Source organism: Anser anser (genome assembly GCF_964211835.1).
Source record: "Anser anser genome assembly, chromosome: Z".
NCBI classification, from domain to species: Eukaryota; Metazoa; Chordata; class Aves; order Anseriformes; family Anatidae; genus Anser; species Anser anser.
The window spans coordinates 63955476-63981264 of record NC_139723.1 but is presented as its reverse complement, the minus strand read 5'-3'; the positions used below and the strand labels follow the sequence as shown (position 1 = coordinate 63981264).

Sequence of the window (25789 nt, the reverse complement as noted above, 5' to 3'; positions counted from 1 at the left end):
TTGCCATTAACAGAAAATCCTGAACACCAACTTAGCACATGCACAAAGAAATAGAATCATAGGATCATTTAGGTTGGAAAAGAATCCTAAGATCATCAAGTCCAAACTAACACTACCAAGTCTACCGCTGAACCATGTCACTAAGTGCCACATCCACACAACTCGAGTACCTCCAGGGATGCTGACTCCACCTTCCCTGGGCAGCCCATTCCAATGCTTGGCCACCCGTTATGGGAATAAATTTTTCCTGATATCCACTGTAAACCTCCCCTTGAGGGGCAACTTGAGGTCGTTGCCTCACATCCTATCACCTGAGCAAAGAGCCCAACACTGCAACCTCATTTCAGGTAGTTATGCAGAGTGATGAAGTGTCCCCTCAGCCTCCTTTTCACCAGACTAAACAACCCAAGTTCCTTCAGCCACTCCTCATACGTCTTGTTTTCTTGTCCTTTCACCAGCCATGCTCTTCTCTGCACATGCTCAAGGAACTTAATATCTTTTTCATATTGAAGAGCCCAAAACTGAACATGGTATTTGAGGTGTGGTCTCACCAGGGCTGAGTACACGGAGACAAACACCTCCTAGTCCTGCAGGCCACAATATTTCTGATGCAGGCCAGGATCCTACAGCCATATAATGGCTTAACAAGCAAAACCAGGTTTACGTAGAAGCACGGTTATATTGACGTCTTATCCAAAAAGTGGGGACATCAAGGAAGGGAGGCTGACTGTAAACACTACCACAGGTTGGAGCACAAATAATTGGTTATTTAAAGGAATGAAAGTTCTCAGGTAAATTGCAAGGCATATATGCAAATATTTCTGGTTCAAACCACTGAATCACCAGGCTGGTGGAGGTGGACTCCAGTTCTGTTGATAGATCTCAAATAAAAATATGATTCCCACATGTTGCATAATTAGAAATTCATCTATCAAACTAGGAATAACCAGACCATGCTGAAGTGCACAGAAAAATGAAGAGAGTCAGTGAAAAATGAGCAGCACTGTCCTGGGAAAAAGTAAAGACAATATATTTTTGGTGGAGTGCTTGCTTAAAGGCTTGGAGTGGTGAACGGGGAAACTCTCTCCTCTTGCTTGATTCTTACAACGGCGAGAAGAAGGCTTTGTACATCCTACATAAACAGAACTGCATCAAAAAATCCTAGTCCACAGTCACTCTCATCTTCTATTGCACAGAACTTGCAAGGCTGTATATATTGACCAGCTTGTTCAGAAGGAAAGGGGTGATATAACACATTGCAGCTGGTTACTACTATCTATTCTATCAGATTCCTGCCAGCACAGCCTCCTTCAAAAATGAAAACTATTGGTTTTTACCCTTTTGCTAGTGGTAACAGCTGCAATGTACATCTGAGTACAACCCAGTCCCATTTTCAGGACACTGGAAATGCTTAAACTTGCTGAGCCCAACTGGATTCTTACTTTACTACATCACACAGCATACAAAACTGTGATAAGACAGGCTGCATAGACTATGTACAAGTTTAAGAACAAACATGCTTCCTTTGAAGGACAGTAAAAGTAAAGGAGAAAATCTGAGTACAGGGTGTGAAAGCCACGGTCACAAAAAATCTCTAGCAAATCTCTCTGTGATATACATGCAAGATATTTTATCTTTTTTTTCTTAACAGAGGTCATTGTAATACAATGGTAGGCTGACATGCCCTGGTTAGATCATCATCCGCAGCACTGTTTGATGACTTAGCCCCCAAGCTCCAGGGCCTCACACCTGTTGTATACAAGCACCTGGGAAGCTGAGGCAGGCAGGGAGGGGATTCACCTGCCACCACAAGCAGAAACCTGCTCCCATTCCCCCTTGTAAGTCATTGCTTTCTGCCTGCTGCAGAGACAGTAGGGGATGCTTTGTATCTTGTGTCGAGTCTGGCTGTCATTTCTGCCCCAGGGATGAGAGAGTACGACCCCACCAATATCCTTCTTTGACTCCTCAGTGTGGCCACCTACTTCCAGAGCTTTGCCACCGGGCTGAGCAGTTCTTTAACCCGGGCACAAACCACAGCCAGGGACCTGAGGAAGGGACTTTGGAGGCTGTGCCTGGTACCTGTGTGGGTCCCAGTGGGTGCAGGGGAACACAGGGGACAGAGAAGGTGAAGCTTTCTGCACTGCTGTATGCTGCTGCACGCTGCCAGCACCGGGGCTGACCGTAGAAGCGAGCTGGCGATACCCGAAGAAACGAGCTGGGGAGACAAATAACCCTCCCAGTTTACTATGTTTATGTTAAATGACCACTCAAAGAACCATTCCAGTTTATTACGTTTACGTTTAATGACTACTCCCGCAGACAACCCGAACGCCCCCCCCACGCACCCAAGATGGCGCCCCCCTCAGCCCCCCGTTCCCGCCCAAACCCCGCCCCTCCCGCAGGGTCGCCCTGACGCGCGGCCGCCGTCCCCCCCTCTCCCCCCCCCCCCTTCCCCGCGGCGCAGCACTGAGCGCTTCCGGCGGCTGCGGACGTGGCGGCGGCGGCGCCTGCGCCCCGAGCGCGGCGCATGCGCAGAGCCCGGTGGCGGCGGCGCCGGCGTCGAGGAGCGGGCGCCCAGGGTGAGGCGCCCCCGCGGCGGGGGAGGCCCGGGCCGGGCCGCAGCGCCCCGCCATGGAGGAGAAGTACAGCGGGCAGGCCTTGGCCGCCGGCGGCGTGCTGGGGCCCGTGGATGTGCCCAGCGCACGGTAACGGCCGCGGCGGGGAGCGGACGGGAGGAGGGTGAGGGGACAGGGCCTCACTCGAGAGGTGTTTGAGGGGTGGGGGTCGTGAGGCGGGTGGGGGTGTGAGGGGGGGGCTTGGGGGGTGTGGAGGAGGTTGGGGGGGTGTGTGGAGGGGGTTGGGGTATGTGTGGAGGGGGTGTGGAGGGGATTGGGGGTGTGTGGAAAAGGTTGGGGGGTGTGTGGAGGGGGTTGGGGGGGGTGGACTTGGAGGGTGTGTGGAGGGGGTTGGAGGGGATATGGCAGCCCCCGGTGCTGATTTTCTCCCCTCTCCCGCAGGCTGACCCGGTACGTCGTGCTGCTGTGCTTTGCGAAGTTCCTGAAGGCCGTGGGGCTCTTCGAGTCCTACGACCTGCTGAAGGTGGTCCACCTCGTGCAGTTCATCTTCGTGGTGAAGCTGGGGTGAGTGTGCCGGAGGTGGCGCCTGTCAGTACAGCACGCTTTGGCTGCGGGTTCAGGGTCCTTCTTGAGATTGTACTGGGCGCTGTGTTGTTGTGGAGCGATCAAGGAGGAAAGGACATGGAGGTGGATCAAGGAAAGGTGCTGATCGCACCAGTGTTTTGCTCTCTTATCTGCACTCGTAATAATTTCAGAAGCTGTAGAGGGCTACTTAAGAATTGATGGTTTATGATAGTACTCGGTATAGAAAACCTAAGCGTGTCCGAATTTTCCTAAGGTGTAAAAGATGAGTGCTTTCTTGTACAACTTGTATTCTTGTCGTTCTTACAAGCTTCAACTGATATTTTTCCCTGATTGACAATTAAAGTGTGGAAATTGATAGCAAGTATACAGAACCAGCCTTTGATAACTTACATGCACGGTCCTACTTCATGTTCAGATGATACGATGTGGAAGAGCATTTCCGTAGGTTGGCAGCACTGAAATTTTTCTAAGGTTGAAATGTTTCTAAGGTTGGCAGCACTGAAATGTTTGGGACTTCATTTTCTCCCTTTTATTTCAATTTGTTGACGTTTCTTGGCTTTTTGGTAGTGTGTTCCCAAATAGCATGGTCTTTTTTTCTCCATCACTTATCCTTGATCACAGTTCAGGAAGAAACGTCTTGTTTTCTGTCATTTCTAACAGAACGTTGTAGTCAGCATTCAGTATGTGGGGAGGCCTTTGGTTGCATGTATTTTGCTAACAGAAGGTACATTATTAGTGCTGTACCAACATTCTCCTAAAAAACCTTTCTGAGATCAATTATTTTGATTTTTGTAAGGCAAGGGTAGATTTGTTCAAGCATGGTATTGCTAGACTGCCAAGGGAAGTGGTTGTCCTGCTCTGCTCTGCACTGCTGCAGCTGCACCTCAAGTACTGTGTGCAGTTCTGGGCAGTGCAATAAAAGAAGGACATAAAACTGTTAGAGAGCGTCCAAAGGAGGGCTACAAAGGTGGTGAAGGGTCTAGAGGACAAGGTGTATGAGTGGCAGCTGAGGTCCCTTGGTTTGCTCAGCGCAGAGCAGAGCAGTCTGAGGGGAGGCCTCATGGCGGCCTGCAGCTCCCTCACGAGGGGAGCGGAGGGGCAGGCGCTGAGCTCTGCTCTCTGGGGACAGCGACAGGACCCGAGGGAACGGCATGGAGCTGGGACAGGGGAGGGTCAGGCTGGGTGTTAGGGAAAGGTTCTGCACCCGGAGGGTGGTCGGGCACTGGGACAGGCTCCCCAGGGCAGTGGGCACAGCACCAAACCTGCTGTAGTTCAAGTAGCATTTGGACAATGCTCTCAAACACATGGTCTGATTTTGGGGTGTCCTTTGTGGAGCCAGGAGATGGACTCTGATTCTTGTGGGTCCCTTCCAATTCAGGGCATTGATTTGGATTCAGGGCCTATTCAGGACAGGACATTGACTGTTCCCCAAAGATCTTATATGTAAAACTGACCAGAACCAAAGTTAACTTGTCATCAACTTCTTACTAGTATCTGAAAAATACAACTGAATAATGTGGGCTTTTAGTGAAAAATAGAGGAAGCTCTTTTGTAAACAAAGCATGAGATGAGGAGAGCTGGTTTGAATAAAAAGCTAACTGCTAATGCATTAATAGAGAAAACTTTCTCTTTTTAACAGGTCTGCATTTTTTATGGTTTTATTTCAAAAACCATTTTCTTCTGGAAAGGTTGTAACCAAGCGTCAGGTGAGTTTGACATATGTAGTAGTAATTCACATCTTTGTAGATACTCCTGACAATGTGGCTCGTATCAGAAATCACTCAGGAAGAGGAACAAAGGTTCCTCCACTTGGCAGATGTGGTTACAATTTCCAGAAGTATGTAACTGACTTTTTGTCTACTGCACCTGTAAAACACAATCAGCATACTTAGCTTTTGTCAGCTCCCGTAGATAGTTTGGTGAAAAGATTGGTCTTTGGCTCCATGCAGGCATTTATTTGATCTGAGGACTGGATTGTTGAAAAGAGCTTAGTCTACTCAGCAGACTTTGACAGTCCCAAACAGCAATTTCCAGTCTGCCAGGGTGTCAAAGTGTTCCAGTTGTGCCCCTCTAACCCACCAGAGTGCTTTCTGCAGGCTGCGTTGCAATGAGGTTGAGTCTAGCTGCTCTTCGGAATTGTGTGGAATATCCCGAGAAGTTCCCAATATCCCGAGAAGTAAGAGCAGGGCTCAGATTGCAACCTATTCATTTGTAAGAAATAATTTTTTCTACCTGTCCCATATTCATCTTGTTTGCATATAATTGTGTATGCAAAAACTTGATCCATGCGGAGTTACCAGAATATGTACTGACTGGAGAGAATATGAAGGATAGCCTCAGAAATGTTCCAAATGTTAACTGCTTTCATGATTAGCCGTATATGATAGAATTTTAAAGTGAACAGAAATAAATTACATCTTTGATTCGTGTTCAGAAAATCTTTTTATGGTTTCACTTTTGCTTAAAAGTAAAAAATAAAAATAAATTTTAAAAAATGAATTTTGAAGATGTGATGTTAGCCATAGGGAGTTTGTTTCGTTTAATGCATTTCCAAACTGATTTTTTTTAAACTAGCATTTAAAGTTAATAATGTATTGAATAACTGAATTATAAACTTATACCAGAAGAAGAAGAGTTTAACACATGCGTAATTTGTAAAATTTGTAAATTACATGCGTAATTTGTAAAATTAAGGTTTTAGTCTCTGTATCTTAGATGGTTTATCTAGTGCTGTCTATGTTTATCAGATATGTACAATAGATAACCTGTCAAAAATGCTATTTTCTAAACGGACTTCAATTTTTTCAGTATATATCTAGAAGGCTCTTTTTTTTTTTTTAAAGAGTTCTTGTGAGAGCTGTATCATAGAATCTAGTACTGTGGTAGAAAAGAAATGCAAAAATTGTCCCTAATATGTTCAAACAGACCAAAGCTGCCTGGCAAAGTAGATAATAAAAAAATAATACTCTAAATTTTGCAGAACTTGCAGAGCATATGTTTTCCCCTGTATTTCTACAGCTGAAAAGAATGTCTATGGCATGTTTATTTTGAAAGCATGGAGAAAACAATAATGAAATACCTTTCTTTTGTAGTGGATCAAAATTTTTAAGCATGCTGTTGTGGGATGCATCATTTCACTTTTGTGGTTTTTTGGCCTTACTCTTTGTGGACCACTCAGGTAAATATATATTTACTGTAAACAAAGTTTTGTCTTTTTAAACTAATTTTTGTGATCTTTTCCTTGTCTTTGCCTTCGTTTTTCACTTTATATCTGTCAGCCTGTGGTGCCAGCATTGATTTCTTTTTTTTAAATGAACTTTCATGCTTTTTCCTGTGAGTCTGTTTTACCAGGGAAAAGTTGCATGTAATTTTCTGTAGAAATTTTAATTTTCTTTAGTCATTGTTGGACAAGATTCCGGTGAAATTCTTGACAATGGTTAAACCCTTGGTGTCAGTGATACAATAAGGTAACTGTACCGACTGTGGTTTTCGTTGTTACCTTAGTGTGGTTTCTGTAACCCCATTTCTGCTGCATGTAACTGTTTGAAATCTGTGGCTTGACAGCTAGTGACAGGAGCTTGTATTACTGTGCCAGGTGACTAGAATTCATTTCCCCATTTATTGCAGGGTGCTGTTTTAAGTCTGTGGTCGTATGATGTGTTGGAATTGGGTAGCGTTAGTGCACATACCCTGCATGAAATCACTTGTGCTTTTTGTTAGCATTAAGGAATGACTAGCAATAAGAGAATGACAAAAAACAAAGGGTAGCTTATTAGAAAAGTATCTTTCTTTAGACAGAGGGAAAGTAAAGCCTTAAATGATATATTTTATGAAGTTGATGATTTACTCTCTACACATCAGAAAGCATACTTAAGAATAAAACCGTTTCTTTACTGAAAGGACTGTGAAGCCTTGGATCAAGGCTGCTCAGGGAAGTAGTTGAGTCACCATCCCTTGGGGTATTTAAAAGACATGTAAATGTCGTGCTTAGGGACGGAGTGTAATGGTAGACTTGGCAGTGGTAGGTTAACAGTTGTGCTTGATGGTCTTAGAGGTCTTTTCCAGCCTGAATGATTCTATGAATAATAGGATTTCTTTAAGAAAATACAGTAGTGCCTTTCTGAATACTAGGTCTTCCTAGCATTCTGCCTTCCAAACACAATCAGTAGCATGGTCCCTGGTAGGTTGTAATTGTGTAAGGAACAGCTGAAAATGTTGGTAAACTTGACAGTGATTGTTACTCTCGTGTTCTGCCCTGGAAAGCTGTTGATGCAGCTTGTTAGTCAGCCTTCGCTACCTGAAGGAGAATGTGTGCAAGTCAGAATTTCGTGTTTTCAGTAGTTAAGAGGTTCTGAGGTTGCATAAGCTACCTAGCAGATGATCAGCACTTCAGTGAACGAGATGTTACACGGCAGAACAGGGCCTTTTTTTTTCAGGGAGCCAGAAACTTTATTTTGAGAATACAAAATGGGAATTGTAATGGGAATAACTTTTCCATCTTGAGCAAGTTAGTACTTTCTTGCATTACTACAAGGAAGTTACAGTTTAAAGTATTGCATAAATGCATATTTTTGATCTGTTACTTGACTTATGAAGTTGTTTTGTCACTGGATATTATTGTTACCTGGATGTCACTGGTTAGACCTCTTGCAGGTGGAGGCAAATAGATTTGCAGTTACCCTCTTGAGCTGCTTAAGCTTGCTGTTCAAATAGCAGGATAAATCTCTAACCTCTCTGTCACTGAATTTTAGCTGAAATGTATGCTGTCAAGCTCTTGAAGCAAACTCCTTCTAAATGGATGTGGGACCTGAGTGTTTATTTCGCTTTTTTTTTATATAGGACACTGCTGCTATTTGAACACAGTGATGTGGTTGTGCTGTCACTCCTTAGTGTCTTGTTCACAAGCTCAGGTGGAGGACCAGCAAAGGTATTTAAATACAAGTATTACTTTACCCAGAACAAACAGTGCTTTAGACCAATTTTCATAGTAGCTGTGTGTTTTTTTTTTACCTTAATTAGTGGTGAAATTATACTACCTGAAATAAGAAATAGGACATCCAGGGAAAAACAGTGGGTGAGGCTGCTTGAGTTCTTTGACAGATATCTGAGTTTTTCTGTTTGTGTGTGCAAGAGCACCTTGAGAATGATTTTTGCACTGTAGCATTCTTTGTAAAGGGTTTTGGGGTTCAAACCAACAAAAGGACGGACATGTACACAGTGGTCTTGGCCCTCAGGCACTGACAGCAGCAGCACAGTCTTCAGATTCCTGCCTAACCTACTTGGTATCTGTAGCTTTTCAAATACTTTATTTTTCTAACAAAAAGTTCTAACTGCTTTAATTTGTGTATAAGCCTGCATCTGCTGAATTCTTGGCCCTGTCTTTCACTTAATCGAATCTATACATGAGACGTCTTTTGTGTGAGTCCCATCACACACAATTTCAAAAGATATTGTCAAGTCGTGCCTGATCAGCCCTAAATGGAATGAGCTGATCCCAGCATTTAGTGGTCTTTGGTCACTTTCATTCAAAAACAGTGACAGCTGAGGGAAAATACCTGATGATGGTGTATGCTTGAGGCCAGAGTACTTGCTGTCTAAGAAAAACTCTGGATTTTGACTCAGGCTTTGAGTGTCAAAATCTGTCTTGTAAATTCTTTTGGAGTCCCAAAAATGTTTTCAGGTTTTTCTTACAGTAGCATGAACAGCACTATTATCTTATGATGCTCTACCACGCCCACACACTCCCTCAAACTGAGATTGTTTCGGGCATCCATAATGAAACTGTTCATCAAAAAGATAAATCCTTTCTTCAGCCATTTACTCAAATGGTAAGCTTAGAGTTGACCCTTTGAGAAAGAGGTTCTTTGTGAATCCGTATCTTAGTAGATTACACCTAGCAGTTAAGCTGCACATCTAAGATGGCAGAAACAAGGGATTGATAATCCTGTCCTCTGAATGTTTCAGCTTTATGAAGGGAACTATGGTAAAAGGAAGTCATCCAATTTTCCGAAACAGTATTGTGATAGCTGTGTTTAACTTCAGAGGATGAATTGTAATAATGGCTTTTAGCTGTAGGTCACAGTGTTTTTGCCAAGATGATGAATACCAAAATTGCAGTCTTTTAAGTCAGGATAGACAAGCAGACTTCTCAGGCAGCCAGGAGTTCATAATCACTTTTGTCTCTTCGTCATGAAAGCACTTGCAGAGCTCTGATTTCTTAGAGCCTTCACACAGGGCTGTAGCCTTTACCTCCCCTAGGACAAAATTCTACAGTTTATCAACTAGATCTTGTTTATAGCTCCTTGATACTACACAGAGTATTAAGTCATCAGGCTTAAGTAGCTGTGCATTCTGACAGGCAGAAATACACTGTAAAGAAAGAAGCAAACATTTGAAGTTCATAAGATTCAGTGTTCTTGTTTGTTAGAGTGGTGATTTACCCTGAGTTATATAACACATCTGGAAACTGGAATAAATATGAAATTATGTTGTCACAGTCAGCTTTCTCCAGAAATGTTTCTTTCTTCATGCTTTTTTTACTGAACTAAAGTATGCCTACTTTGACTGGAGGGTTGGGAGGGAATGTTCCTAGAATTTTTAACATTAATCTTTTACATCATATTATAACTATTTTTCTTCCAGACAAGAGGTGCTGCATTTTTCATCATTGCTGTCATCTGCTTACTACTTTTTGATAATGATGACCTCATGGCTAAAATAGCAGAACATCGTATCCTTTCTTGCTGTGTGTTAAGAGCAAGTGCTTATTGCTACTGGACCAGGGAGAATAGAATGTTAAGTTGAACGCACCAAATTAAATATACTTGTATTTTTCTTGATAGGAATCTTAGCTTACAATAATATTACAGCGGAAGATTTTATTTCACATCTAAATGCTGGTATTGGCAGATGAATGAATGGCGCTGCTTGCTTTGTCGATAAAATCTGTAGCTGTGTTTTAAGTTCAGTAGTAGTTAAAGGCTGCCTTCCCATTTGCACATATCAGACCATTGAGGATTGCTTCTTTGATCAGCTTTCCTTTTTTAGAAATTCTATACATAATGGCTCTAGCCTCAGTGTGTGCAGTAAACAATTGGCAGCCTGCCTGGCAGCCTTTCTGTTATATCCAGAAAAAATGGTTTTTGTGCTCTTGGAAGTGTGTTAGTAGTGTCACTTCACCTGCTGTTCCGAAGAACGGTGTGAAGTAGCCTGCAGTAGCTCCAGTAACAATGGAGTTTGAACTTCAAATGGAAGTTGACTGACAAGCTTCCAAAGTCACTAAGTATGTGAATTTTGAAGTAAGTTTCCAGCAGGTCTTCTCAGCATAGTGAAGTCTACTGGAAAAAGGCGTTGTATTTAAGGGTGTAAAGTAACAACGCAGTCATATGAATGATGGCAAGGTGAAAGTAAACTTTCTTGAGGAAGGGTGAAAACGTGGAATTACGGATGCAAATGGTATATTCAGAAACAGTATTGATTATTCACTTAAAACTCAGTTCATTGAATTCATTGTCAAAGTGCCTTTTAGTAAATAGTTTTCCCAAAAGCTATCAGTAGTTCAATATTTGGTGGATTGTGCTTGTCAATTTCTCTTAGTTTTCTAAATTTTCTAATCAGTGTCTAATTTCTCTTAGTTTTCTAAATTTTAGGTATATATGAACTGAAAAAATATAGATCATGTTTTAGACACATTTTTTATAGATCACAGACACATTTTTATAAATGATGTTTTAGACACATTGCCATTTTAGTGCTTTTAGTAAAAATTGAATTTCAATGGTATTGAGTGTATTTTTCTAAGTCTAGTTGCCAAGATTATTGTAAACTCTGTATCTTGACTGATATGCAGTATTTAGCAGTGAATGTGTTCTTGTGTTTTAAACTATTATTAACTATTTTCTATGGAAATATTTTCATCTTCCATGAGTTTTAAGTATCTCCCAAACTTGTAACACTTACTTTGTTTACTTCTGTTTCTGTGGTCTTTTGCTACCTCTGCCTGTTCTTTGGTGTAAGAAAAAAAAATCGTCTAATGAAATGATTCCTTAATTTTGTTTAGCTGAGGGGCATCATGACAGTGCTCTTACGCACGTTCTGTATACAGTCATTGCTTTCCTGGGTGTTGCAGATCACAAGGTAAGTTACTTCTTGTATTTTAGTAGGGTGATGGGTACTTGACTTTGTAGGTAAAAATTGCAGCAGCTCAGAGTTCAGCAGAGCCTGAATCAAAACCAAAAAGTTCAACATTCCCACTCCCAATTAGAACTAAACGTGCGCTATAGTTTTTGCATCTTGACCAAGTTTTGGAAATCTTAGAAAGAAGCCAAAGTGATATGACCCTTTGAAGTTTATGTATGCTTTCAACACTTCTTTTGTTTTATAATGGAGGATGGGAAATCAAGTCTTTTGACTTTTTTTCTTTTTCTTTTGATTTTTTGACTTGAAAGATTTCTCTTTCTCCTCTGTGCTGTTCACTGCCAATTTGCGGCTGTTGTATGCCAGTTAATGTTACTGAGAGTTTTAAACTGCAAGTTTAAAAAAAAAAAAGTAGGCTGTTGTGGATAATGCGATGGTATAATCATGTACATTGATTGCTTTATAATTTATGTATTATTGCTTTAACTATAATAACAATCAGAGGAAATATCCCATCTTTGTTTTCAGTTGATAAGGAAAACGTTAACCTTTTTCATGTAAATATGACTTTGTTTAGAGTGAGGTATTAGACTCATAAGAAATGATAATGAGATCTCTCTCCCTTTCCAGGGAGGAGTACTGCTTCTGGTACTGGCATTGTGTTGTAAGGTTGGTTTTCACATGGCTTCCCGAAAGCTTTCCGTAGATGTGGGTGGAGCTAAACGCCTTCAAGCTTTGTCTCATCTTGTTTCTGTCCTTCTGTTGTGCCCATGGGTCATTGTCCTCTCTCTGACAACAGAGGTAAGACATCAAGTACTATGAAGTACACATTGGCAAAAACAAATCATTTTTTGTAATGCTTCTGTTTGTGAAGTGCAACTTAAAGGTGTTTTAAAGGAAAAACTTAAAACTACAAAATTGCCATCTATATTTTTCTAGAAAGCTGTGATTGAAGTTGTACGTCTATATTTTGATGTGCATCTTCATGTGATACCTTAATTTTCTCTTGTACATGATAACATTATTTTATCTTTCTAACTCCAAATATATCCTGGATTCTTTTACTAACATTACACAAGGATTAATTACTATAAATATATGTTTTGTTTTATTTTTTGATGAGGAGTATATATTGTAATTTAAAAGACATGTTCATTATGACTTCCTGCTTAGATTAGAAGGATAATAGAACAATGCAAACATGGCATTGCATATAGGATTGCTTTTAAGCACAGGAAGGTATTTGAAATAAAATACACAAATGCTTTTATGTCTTCTATAGCTTGAATGTTGGTTTTATATGATCAATTGAAAGTATAAAAGAACTGATGGATTGCTGAAAACACAAAGTGGACTGGATTTAATACTGCATGCGCAAACATATCTAATGGTGAACAATCCTGTTTGAAATGTGTTTTCATTGCAGAGTAAAGTAGAATCTTGGTCTTCTCTCATCATGCCTTTCATAACAGTCATCTTTTTTGTTGTGATCTTGGATTTCTACGTGGAGTCCATATGCTCCGTCAAGATGGAAGCTTCCAAGTGTGCTCGATATGGATCCTTTCTTATTTTCATTAGTGCACTGCTTTTTGGCAACTTTTGGACACATCCAATAACAGACCAACTTCGAGCTATGAACAAACCACCACACCATGAAAGCACAGAGCACGTTCTTTCTGGAGGAGTGGTAGTGAGTGCTGTTTTCTTCATTTTATGTACGTACTTATATTTCTCTTTTAATATATCTATTATCCATGTTATTTTGAAGCCAGTAAGAAAATGGCTGTGTGCAAAATGCTTTTGAATGAGCTTTTTATGGATTCCTTTGAATAAAAAGAGCCTGCAACGTTGTCCCTTTACTGTGCAAACAAAAAATGCAATACCTGTTCTGTTGTGGAAGTGATGGTCTGATCCTACATACCAGTGAAGTGTAATGGTGAACCTTAAGATGAAGTTGGCAATCACTTTGCTGCCTTAAAATTTCATGTAAGCTTTGATTGCTGATAAAATGCATTGTTTCTAAGCTTCACAGCTATTTCATAAAAACAAAAACTTCAACACTTTCTTTGCAGCTGCCAATATCCTGTCATCCCCCTCCAGGAAGGGGCAGAAGGGCACCCTTATTGGCTATTCCCCTGAAGGCACTCCTCTGTATAACTTCATGGGTGATGCAATACAGCAAAGCTCTCAGTCATTACCCCGGTTTATTAAAGAGTCACTGAAACAGATCCTTGAAGAGTATGATTCTAGGCAGATCTTCTATTTTCTGTGTCTAAATCTGGTAAGTCTTCTTGTGTGTGTTTTTTTTTATCTCAGTTGCACAGTATTTTAAGAGTTATTAAAAGAGTTATTTTAAACACTTCCCATGATTAGTTTTTTTTTGTTTTTAATGGCCCTAGATACAGTATTTTCATTAGATAGAATCTTAAAATAGATTTTTATGCTAATCTTGTAGTAAGTGGCAGGTTACATTGATCCTTTGTCACAATGGAGCAGTGGTTCTGCGTGTAACTGTTGCACCAGTAAGTAAAAACAGGTGTAATAGTAAGAACAGTGGGTCCTGTTCAAGATGGAGGTATCACAATGTTACCAGCAGACAAGCTGAAACTAATTAAGGCCTTCATGGCTGTGAATGGCAAAATAGTAAAGAGTGGGATAGAGTAATGTCATTTTGGACCAAACAGTTTTGATTTCTAGCTTATTTATCATGAATAGGAAAAGGTCATGAAGTAGGCATGAATCTTTCATCTGCAGAGACCTCTGTTCATTCCTTGGCAGTTACCCAATAAAATGGGGAAAAATATGAAGTAACCATTACAACTTTAAGAAATTCCATTATGAAATTTAAAAGATGGGAAAGGAAGTCTGTAGGCAGACCAGTTAATAAGAATACTAAATCATACAAGGAAAATGTTTGTATTAAAAATGTTCCTTGTTGTACCCTTCTCAAAACTAATGCCTAAGATTTAAGCAGTCATCTAATCAGGGAAGAAAGTTTTTACACAGCAGGATACTAGGATGTAATTGGGAATAGCTTCAGCTGCATTTTTTAATAAAATGGTTTTTTTTTGAATTCTTCTGTCTAATTTGGAATCTGGAGCAGAATTGATAGCAGTTAATTTAGTCAATTATTGGCATTTGTAAATGGCTATTTATTTCAGCCACCCTGATGCTGATATTTGATTCTTTACAGAGAGTGCTCAAGCTAGCCTAACATGAAGAACAAATACCTTCCTTTAGATATTTATAAGTTGACAGGTTGTATACCTTAAGTATACATATATATATATACACACACACACACACATATATAATTAAACAGCTGTTCATAGGAGGTTTGGATTCAGATCACAGAATCCCAAATGGGTGAGGCTGGCAGGGCCCTCTTGAGGCCAGCTGGTCCAACCTCCCTCCTCAAGCAGGGACACCCGGAGCAGGTTGCACAGGACCACATCCCAGGTGGCTTTTAAAGATCCAAGAGGGGAGACTCTACAACATCTCTGGCCAACCACTGCCAGTGCTCCATCACTTGCACAGTTAAAAAGTCTTCCCTTATATTTAGACAGAGTGATGGAACTTCTTTTTCTAGTTCAATTGAACTTTTTTATTTTTCAGTGATTTACAATGACTCTTAAAAAATGAGTCCCTAAGTGGCTGACTTGAAGCTACCATGAAACTGCAATAATCACACCCATCTTGACTACTCATTTTTGTAGATGCTTAATAGGAAACGTGTATAAACAGCATTGCTTTCTACACTCACGATAGATCAGATCAAAGTAGTTACACTGTTTTATGACAGTGCTTAAAATTTTGTCTGCATCGTATTAGTTTAAAATTCTAAATCAAAATGTAGATTTCCTTATTTACTCATGTATGTAAGGCTTTAAGGGAGGGTTGGTGCAAGAGTATCCCTTCATAGACTTGGAATATATCACCTGTTTTTCTTTGATTGGAGGAGAAAGAAAATGGTCTGGAAATATTTAGAATGGTACCTTTTGAAAACTAGCAGGCATACTATGAAAAGAGCTTCTGGCTGGCTACCAAGACATTAAATTACAATTTAATCATTACGGAAAAATTCAAACTTTTCTTCATTTTAGGCTTTCACTTTTGTGGAGCTTTTTTATGGAGTATGGACCAATAGCCTTGGTCTTATATCTGATGGATTTCACATGCTTTTTGATTGCTCTGCACTAGTGATGGGGCTTTTTGCGGCACTGATGACAAGGTGGAAAGCAACTCGCATATTTTCCTACGGGTATGTATATTAACTTCTTTAATGACTACATGAAAATTATCCTACTTAATCATTTTCAAAATGTCCTACTAAAACAGTATGTTCAGAATGTTTTTAATTGTGTGTGCTTCTCTGTTTGTGGTTTTTTTTTCTGTCATTTCACTTCCATTGACATAAGTAAAAATTGTGTATAGGCATTTAGCAGCTTGAAGTCCTATGTATGTAGCACATATTAAAAAATATTTGTGTTATTAAAATTGTGCTATTGATACACGGACAGTTGTGAACTAGCCACCTGTTGGTCAGAAATAAATGGCTAAGAAATTAAGGCTTGATTTTGTGGCATTGAGAGAAAAAAAAACTTAAAAGTTATATTAGACATATTACAACTTCATTTGTTATTACTTTGAAATTTGTTCAGGATACTCATTCTTTGCTCTCAAAATTACTTATGTTGGCTTTCAGATATGGACGTGTAGAAATTCTCTCCGGTTTTATTAATGGCCTCTTCCTGATGGTAATTGCTTTCTTTGTCTTCATGGAATCGGTGGCCAGACTGGTAGATCCGCCAGACATAGACACAAATATGCTAACTGTAAGTTTTGTCATTACATTTGAGTGTTGTTTTGCAGTTGATGGCCCATTTATGTTCATCTTTAACATTTAAAAAAAGAGGGACTAAAGTTGCATACTCAAGATCTAAATTATGACTTGACCCTTTAATGCATAATTCCAATTTTATAATTCAGAACACATCTAAATCTAAAATATGGAGATATATAGGAGTGAATATAATTTAATTGTAAAAGTTAAATTGATTTTTTTTTCAGAGGTGTTACAACTCTAATCTATTAGATAGTTGTCTTTCTGTGACAAAAGGTACTAAGGAAATAATCTATACAAGACTAAATTTGGTTCTGCTGTTTATGTAAAACAGTGTCAGTTATTACAAAAAAAATATGCTTATCTTTGAGAAATCTCAAAAATCATCAGAATTCATAATGTGTTGCTGTTGGAATAAATTCGTAACGTGTTGCTGTTGGAATAAGAATCATGAAGCTGTTGAGTAACTAAGTTAACTAACAGCATCTATGTTTCACTGCTTTCCAAAGCCTCTTCAAGGTCTCCTTATTTACGTTTTCAGGCTTTCATTGTTTTCTTCCAAAATATGATAGTATATTTTTCTTGAAACTAAATTTTCTAGATCATGGAATATTGCAAGTCCAAGCCTACGTTTATCAAATTCATAGTTCGACTTATTTTCTGTATGACACACACGTGAATTCATGTGTGTGTCATACAGAAAACAATGTGTTTTCATAGTGTGTGTGTGAATTTTACCTACATAAGAATTGTGAATTTTTTGTAGGTAAAATTAGAGGCGTGCATTGCTGGAGTCAAGGCCTGATTTTTTTTTTTTGTCTTTCTAATCTTCAATGTTTGTCCCACTTCCACTGCCAATTTTTCTGCTTGCAGGTGGGGAGGGTGTTACCTTCTGTACATGAGTCCTATTTGCATAGCCAAGGAGAGATCTGATAGCCCCCAAGCAGGACTTGTTTAACTCCTGTATTAGCTGGAATTACAGTAATTTTTTTTCAAGAGAAGTATAGAAAAATATGCAGACAGATAAAAAGCACAACTCAAACAGTAATGCAGTAATTGCATTAACTACTACTTCAGTTAACTACAATTTTAGATGAGTGTACATGTCCTAAATATTCTTACACTTTTTTTTTTTTGCCAAAGAACGCCAGCAGAGCAAAGCTTGTAGCCAAGCCACATTCTCTTCTTGGAAGTAAATGAAAACAATCCCTTCCTCGTCGTGATTTTTGGATGTTAGGCTTTGCATTTTGGTGGTAGTTGTTGTGTGGGATTTTGGGGGAAAGTAGGGGGAATTGTATTTTTTTTTTTTTTTTTAGAGGAAAATAAAAATCCTTTGAAACCAACTTGTATACTGACATTTTGCTGATGAGGACCCCACACTGGAATAATCCTTCTGTTGATGTTAATGCTTCCAGGTTTTTCTTAGTTCAGGTGTGCAGTGTTTCTGATTACCATGTTCTAGAAAAGAAACCTGAACACCTAGCAAGATGTAGTGACGTTAAAGACTTCTCTCCCTCTCACAGCCAGTCTCTGTTGGAGGGCTGATCGTAAACCTTGTTGGTATCTGTGCCTTTAGCCACGCGCACTCCCACGGGGCTTCTCGCGGAGGCTGTCATTCACACGATCACAGCCATTCTCACCACGGGCATGGCCACGGCCACAGCCACGGGCACGGCCATTCCCACAGTGACCATGGGCACAGCCATGGACATTCCCACGGATCTTCTGGAGGAGGCATGAACACCAACATGAGAGGCAAGTACGGATTGTTAAACCATAAATGTCGTATGTGTTCTCCAGCAGAATTTTAAGATTTTCATAATCAAACCCAGTACTGCATACCATTCCTAAAATATTCCTCCAGAAGTGATCTGGCAATCATTTAATGTGGTATACATTCCTTTCTCAAAGTGTTTTTTCATAAGTGAGTTTGACTTGAAGAAACGTAATTTGAATCGTTTATTTACACAGCCCTCTCAGATGTGGGTAATACCCAGGGACCAATAAAAAGCATTAATCTACAGTCTTAATAACTAGTCATTATAAACATTACTGAAAAAAAAATAAAGTTGTTATTTCAGAGTTCCATCTCAAAATGCAAGTAGAAGGTCTCTGTCTATAAAGTTACTGCCATACTTCAATGTGTCATGTTACAGCTGGTTGTAAATCACTGGGGGGAAGGGATAAAGAAGCAGGAAGAGCAAATGCAGACCAGGAATCTGGGGTGTGAAGCAATATGCTTCTACTTGTATTTGAGAAGATAAAGTGGTAAAGATGAAATTTTCTAAATCTAAAATTGGAATCTGGTGACAGCAGTATATTTAAAATTGCAGAATAGCTGCTGTTTAGAATCTTCTTCCTTTCTCGTGAGAAGGTAGTTCTATACCAACTGTTTCACTTACAAAAATCTATAAAGGAATGGGCTTTTGTGTAAACTTGTCAGAGTACCAAAATTTTAGCTAAGAGACTGATATTTCTTTGGTTATTTTATGTCAGTCACAGTTTAGTTGACTCCTCCATTGACAGATGTTTTTGTAGTCTGCCCATACTCACTCTTCCAAATCCTTGTAGTTAATAAACACTAGTTTTACAAATGTATAAAAAATATTTTTTCTATACCATTTGAGTGTACACTGGAAATGATGCCCACGATTAATGCAATATAAAGGATTATTCTTATTATTGGTAGGTAGACAATATTCTTATCAAATCTGAACAGAGTTAGCCTACAATAAAAAAAATGGTAACAATACTAGCACGCCGGTGCATTTACAGTGATCTTTTTTCTTCTGTTGAGGAGCAGTGTGCACTGATTCCTCTAGAGGGAGTAAAATGATGATGCTGTATAGTAATAATCCCACTAACAATATAAAGCTGTATTTACATTTTAATTTGTAAAAGTCTGCCTGGATTATTGTACTGTAGAGTGAAAATTGTGGTGTTTTTTAACATTGATTTGTGATTAAACATTAGGAAAAACTAAATGTTTTCTTTCATTTTGTAGTAGGTTAGGCAGATAGTTACCTTCTGCAATCTTAAGGGATACTAATACAGTAAAACCCACAGTGTTACCACTAATGAGCATATATGTACATTTTAAGCACAAGTGTTCAACTTAATCACGCAGTGTATTTTGTTTTCAGGTGTGTTTCTGCATGTGTTAGCAGATACTCTTGGCAGTGTTGGTGTTATCGTATCCACAATATTTATTCAACAATTTGGATGGCTGATAGCTGATCCGCTCTGCTCTCTTTTTATTGCTACATTGATTTTTCTCAGTGTTATCCCACTATTGAAAGACGCCTGTCAAGTGCTTTTGTTGAGGATACCTCCGGAACAGGAGAAAGATCTGCATGCTGCTTTAGAAAAGGTCAGAACTAAAATTCAAAATGCTGTCGTACAAACATGTGAAGCTGTGCCTGCCCTTAATAATCAGTAAACTCAAGCAGTTCAGCCTGACAGCTTCTGTTGTCCGAGACAACTTTATGTCTCAAGTTGTTTTAAATCTGCTTGGCAGAGATGTGACAGGACCAGGAGTTCTACTGATTAAAGATGTTTTGTAACTAAAAAAACTTATCGAAATTAGTTTTATTCATTGGCACCATGTACTGTTTTTTTGCTTTTATGGGTAGCATATGATTTCAGGTAAATATGGTAGCAGTGTAAGAAAGGTGCTTAATACTAAGAAAGTAACAGCAATTCCCAAAAGGTGAGAGCTGATGTGTACAATTCAGGTTGTAGGATTTTATCTTGAGCCTGTGATAGCAATTTTCTTAGTTGTCCCATACCACGAAGGACATGCTGGTTCAGAGTAGGTAAGATGGGAAAAGTAATGCTGTTTTTGCTAATTAATATCCTCACTCTAATGCATTCTCCTCCTGCCTGCCACGCTAAGGTATCTACTTTGAAGCAGTACTTAGTCTTTACTGCTGGCTCAGTACCTGCCCAAAATCACACTGTAGATTTCAGTGTGGAGGGCTCCTTGGTGTCAGAGAACTACTTACGGAATTCTGAGGATGCCATCAGCTAGAGGTGGAAGGGAAGTCTATCCTAATGTTCTTTGTCAATGCAGGGGGGAGATGTGTTCTTGTCTGTGTGAAAAATGAAAGAACATGTGGAAACTGGTTAGGAAAGGCTTGTGTCATGAAAGGATAGTGAGGTGCAGGTTGGAATGTTACCTCCTGAGTAGGGAAGACAAGGTAGTTTTGTGAGACTGAGGAAAAAAGTACTTTTTGAAAACAGTTGAAGAGCAAGTAATTAAATAGCAGGAAAACCATTTAAAAATTGCATTAATATCAGCTGATACAGTTGTTGTGGGTTGGCTGCAGCAAGGTAGCCACACAGCCACTTGCTTGCATTCCCCTACAACCACCGCCACCCTTAGTGGTACAGGGGAGAGAAAAGGAAGAACAAAACCAAGAAAACTCATGGATCGATATAAAGGAAGTTTTACAGATGCAGGAAAGTGTAGTGGTGGGGAGGAAAGCAAGGGACGCGAAGGAGATCACTCTCTCCTCCCACAAGCAAGCTGATACCCAGGCAGTCTAAGCAGCGGCCACCTTGGAAGCTGATAACCTCGTTCTTCCCCTATCTGAGTTTTTATTGCTGAGCACGATGTTATAATACATAGAACTCCCCTCGGGCCGGCTGTCGCTGTTGTGTCTGCTCCCAGTTTCTGGCCTAGCCCCAGACAATTTGCTGGACTAGGGGCAGAGTGGTGGAAACAAGATAATGTGCAAGCGCTGCTGTGCCTGAATGTGCCTGGACAATGTGCAAGCACTGCTCACCAAGCATGGAAACACCGGTGTGTTACCAAAACAATCTTGGCCACAAATCCAAAATGGAGCATTGTGCAGGTCTCTATGAAGAAAATTAATTCCATCTCATCCAGACCCAGTGCAAAGATCAATTTCAAAAAATTAGGAATTATGGGAGTGTGTTTCTGTGCAATGTACAGCTATGATAGCTGCCTATCCTGGATAGTGTGATAACGGATGCCCTAGATCTGATGAAAAGGCCAGGCCAAAGCTGGTCTGTCTGTTGATGTTATTGTGACCTGAACAGTTTTTTTCTCATCCAATTTAGCATTATACTCTGCAGGGTTTTCGTTTAGTTTGATTTCTAACTTCTTGACAGTAGCAAGGTGGCCTTTAAGTGCTACATTATTTCTGTGTGTGACTTAGGTGGAAAGATGCTCTGCTATATAGCTTTGTTTCCGGCTGAAATATTTGCTATCAATATGCATGTACATGCACAAGTTTAAAATGTGTTCTTAAAAGTAATTGTTGCTAATGTTTTCTTTGTTGCTAATTTTTTTACAGATTCAAAAAATAGATGGGGTCATATCCTACAGAGATCCTCATTTTTGGTGTCACTCTGCAAGTGTTGTGGCAGGTACAATACACGTGCAAGTGGTATCAGATGTGATGGAACAACGAATTGTACAGCAGGTAAGGTGCAAGGTTTCTAGACCCTATTCTCTTAATTTTTTACTCTGTATCCTTATTTCAGTCGTAGAGTGAAGTCTGAAGCTGCAGTTTTTGATCATTTTTGTAAGCTATTAGTTAACGTTTCAGAGCTGGTCTCTCACGCTTGGCCTGCCAGCTTGGAATTATTCAGTTGGCCTAAAAGGGTCACCTGCTAAAACTTCTAAACAAAAAAAAAAAGGAGAGAAAAAACATTGATTGTGAAATTATATCTACTGTGAGAAAAGGAGGAGGAGGTTAGGTTAGTTCCATGTTTCAAAACAGGCACTAAGTGGGAACTAGGGGGATGTGAATGCTAATCATGTGCTTGTTACTTGCTTACTGATATTGTCAGCCTTGGTTTTGTCTTTCTCAAATACCTTCAAAAGGTGTTTATTTCTTTATGCAAGACACTGAGAATTAACCGTTATGCAGAAATCATAAAGCTGTACCGTACAAAGGAGGTCTTCACTTCTCCAGGAAATTGAAATTTTTTGTGATAATATATTTTTAATATGCAATATTTCATATTGAGAATAGCGTACGTTATTGTTACAACACTTTATATGCATTTAATGCTAATGTTAGCCATGCTGTTTTATTCAGGTTACAGCAATTCTGAAAGATGCTGGGGTAAACAACCTAACTGTCCAAGTAGAGAAGGAAGCTTATTTTCAGCACATGTCCGGCCTCAGTACAGGATTTCAAGATGTCCTTGCAATGACTCAACAACTGGAATCCATGAAATACTACAAAGATGGTACTTACATCATGTGACATAAAGTTGGGTTATTCAAAGGGTAAATGGTGAAGCTGTAGGATTCCATATCTGTATTATTTTTGTCAGGAGATCTTGCACATACCTGTACAGAAACAAATGTACTATATATTTGATTTTTTTTAAGCATTGTATCTTTATTAAAATCAGATCAAGATGCTTTTATAAAGGAAATTAGGACTAGAATATTTGCTGTATATGTGAGAATAATGGAAATTTCATATACTGTACATCATGTTTATTAAACAGGAATCTTGCCACTTGTGGATGAGCATGTATATATTCCATACTTTCTCTTAAGTATGGCACAGCATGATTGTAAATTTGTTAGCAGGGGGAAATGGAGATAGTTTACATTGGAATATAAACAAAATCAACTTTTTTCTTCCAAAAGTAGTTGGAAGACTGAATAAAAAATATTCACGTATTTATTATGGGGAGTAAAAACTAAGCTGAATACAAAGTCAAGTTTTTGCAGAGTTTGTTAGGTAATAAATATACAGTTTTTATGTTTTGTCTCTGCTTTTAACACTGATTTCTAAATTTAATTTTACTGCATCAGAGCATATAGTTGTACCATTTTAAATTTATATCAAATTATTTTTTAAGGGAGAAATCCACTTTAGCAGTGAGAAACGGGGGGGAAAAAGCAGATGCTTTCGTTTCCTGGGAAGGCTAAGAATCTAAAAAAACCTCCGTACGTTATTTTTTTTTCATACCTTTTGTATGAGTAACTGCAACCACAGTAGTTTGAAGCTTAAAGAAATTCATCCAGGTTACATCCTGAATGCTCAAACTCAGCTAAACTTTTACCTCTTTAAGATAAATTTTTCAGTCATTTACTTGATTTTTATCATACAGAATAACTACTTGGATGGACTTCATATTTGTATATTTTTTGCGATAACTAATACTAAATATTCCATAGCTTTCATTTGTGCCAAAAGTCTATTTTACATTGGAAATTAATAGACCAGGAAGAGCAGCTGAGTGACCTGGCAGGTGAAATGTTTGCTACATATGGCTCACTTTACAGCTAAGGAGCTGTTCAGTTGCTTTTTCTTCCTTGACTTTTGTTCAAGAGAAGTTGTAGTGACTGAATATTTAGCTTGGCAGAAGGAAAAGAGACTTCCATTCTGGGTTAAGTAACAGGGGCATGCTTGAGCTATTGGATTTAAAAAGAAAAAAGGTGTTCAAACTATGCCATAATGCAGTAACAGGTGTATTGTAGCTAATTACACCATTATATGTTACTCAAGGAGGCAGTCCAGATTTAGAGTGCTAATCTGTAGTAGTCTGGGACTTGTCAAGCTATTGAAACAAACTATAAATACAGATTTGGTGATTGAAAAGAGAAGAGGTATGTTTAAGAAAGAATTAATGCATGTTGTAATCTTAATACTGTGGAAAAGACAAATCTGTCTTTAGGGAAAACCTGCTAACAGCAGTAATACATGTGTTTGGAGGTGCTTACCCTTACATCTGTCTGTCTTCCTTTGCCCCCCTTTTCTAGTCTGAAAACCCTTAAAAATTTTTCTTGAAATTCAGCAACCAATTCAGTGGTTAGCAAGAGCAAGTATATCTTTCAGTGTTCTGCATATTGTAGCCATCTTATTTTATGTTGCTTTTCAGTTCAAGGTATTTAGGTAACTGAGAGTCAAAGCAAAGAATTTAATGGAGGATGTTGTTAGAATTTGAGGCTAGTGTGTTGTAGAACTTATTGGATTAGATTTAACAGCAGTGCAGCAGTCTGAAATGTCCTTGAGCAAGAACTCTGTGTTTTCTGTGATCAGACTGTTTGTAGAGATCGTAATGTTTCTTTTTTTATTTTCTAAACGACTTCGCATTCCATTCTCTTCCACTAGTGCTGTACTAAAACAACACCTGCAGCACGGGACTGACTTGAAAAACTGTTTTCAAGAAGTTTCATTGCTTTCATATCGGTTTGTGTAGTCAAATCTTGATAGACCTTAAGTCGGTTATTTCTCACAATAGCACTTCAGAACCAGCAAAATTCTCATGATTTGATCTCTGTTTCTCATAATTCATGCTTTTTGCAGTGGTTTTCTCACCTTCCCTCCTCCTCCACAAGGCTGAGTGCAGTTGAGGAACTGTGCTGCAATTATACTTGCTCCATAACAGAACAAGTGATTTTCTGGTTTTGAAAACAGTTTTCAAACAAAAAGCTTCAGTTAATACTTATATTTGCCACTCTTACTTGAAGTGGTTGTACTGGCACTGGCAGCATTTTACCAAACTGAGCAATAGCTAGTCTTGGTAGATGAAAAGGGTTGTCCTTTTTTTCCTTTTTTTCTTTTTTTTATTTTGTTTTTGTTTTCTTCAAGTTAGCTTAACCTAATTAGGAAAGCCTTCATGGTTGTCATGACTTTCTCTTAGCAAATGCTGATTTCCCACTTCTGCTAGCAACAGGACCCAAAACACATTAAGGTGGCTGGGAACATCTTAGATGATCATGCTCTGGCAGTGAGGTTCAGCTCTTACACGAATACTTAACAGGCAATTGCAAACCTGCATCTTAACAGGCGTACAACAGCGTTTCATGTTTTACCCAACCACATACACATGCACACTCTGTTTCCTGGGTACCCTGACAAGAAAACAATAACCATTGTCCATTTAAAATTAGTTTAATGAGAGCTCTTATTTGGCAGTAATCCTCCTAAGAAGTGGCTCAGGCTTTCCCACAACATCTGAGAGAAGTGTGGTGAGAGTACAGGTCAGTTGATTTATATTCTCATAAATGGTACAGTGTGGAAGTTCTTATCCTAGTCGTTTGATTTGTGCGTGGAAGGTTGCCATGAAACACTTTTGAAGATGAAGCTGATTTAAAACAAACTGCAGCTACATATTGTACATTTGAGAGCAAGCAATATATGTATATAAAGAGGAAAAAATAAATTTTTATTTTTCAATAATGTTCCAATTTCATGTAGCGCATCTTTTCTCGTTAAAAGTTTAATTGAGGTGGAAACAGGACATACATTTTAAAAGCCTGTAATAGTGTGTTGTTGTAGCTCCCACCTCGAGCTGTCGGTGCAGCAGCTGATTTCGGGTAGGGAGTTTGAGAACATGCTTGAAATGTTGATTTATTTGGGAAATGTTGATTTATTTGGATGGGGAGGGGGCATCTGCACCGACTGCACTGTGTTTTGGGTGTGCGAGGCCTCTGGATCTCAGCTTCATCTGTTCGCGGTGGTCCTTTGTTACACAGATGACTAAATTTAGCCGAGGTAATTATAAGATGGGATTTGTGCGTGAAACATGCTTTTCACTTTATTTTTCTGTGGGGACAGGACCCGAGGGAGCGGCATGGAGCTGGGACGGGGGGGGTCAGGCTGGGTGTGAGGGAAAGGTTCTGCACCCAGAGGGTGCTCGGGCGCTCGGA

The 25789-nt window shown here is 39.3% G+C and overlaps 1 protein-coding gene across 1 annotated transcript; it reads left to right on the top strand.

The window, feature by feature from the left end:
- Positions 1 to 2512: 2512 nt before the first annotated feature.
- SLC30A5 (solute carrier family 30 member 5) lies at positions 2513 to 25327 on the top strand. Its single transcript, XM_083816018.1, has 16 exons — positions 2513 to 2705; positions 3018 to 3140; positions 4801 to 4867; positions 6254 to 6339; positions 8001 to 8088; positions 9804 to 9891; positions 11221 to 11297; positions 11928 to 12098; positions 12724 to 13012; positions 13370 to 13578; positions 15401 to 15558; positions 16003 to 16132; positions 17664 to 17895; positions 19284 to 19510; positions 21462 to 21590; positions 22212 to 25327. Exons 1-16 carry the CDS (start codon positions 2632 to 2634, stop codon positions 22380 to 22382), a joined length of 2319 nt encoding a protein of 772 aa, XP_083672144.1. The 5' UTR covers positions 2513 to 2631; the 3' UTR covers positions 22383 to 25327.
- Positions 25328 to 25789: the final 462 nt, after the last annotated feature.

What these genes read in the sequence shown, in the direction of transcription:
- SLC30A5 (XM_083816018.1), top strand. Translation starts at nt 2,632, where the DNA reads ATGGAGGAGAAGTACAGCGGGCAGGCCTTGGCCGCCGGCGGCGTGCTG. An exon ending in TGGGTGTTGCAGATCACAAG is followed by an intron (nt 11,298 to 11,927) that starts GTAAGTTACTTC and finishes CTCCCTTTCCAG; the next exon opens with GGAGGAGTACTGCTTCTGGT. An exon ending in TAGACACAAATATGCTAACT is followed by an intron (nt 16,133 to 17,663) that starts GTAAGTTTTGTC and finishes TCCCTCTCACAG; the next exon opens with CCAGTCTCTGTTGGAGGGCT.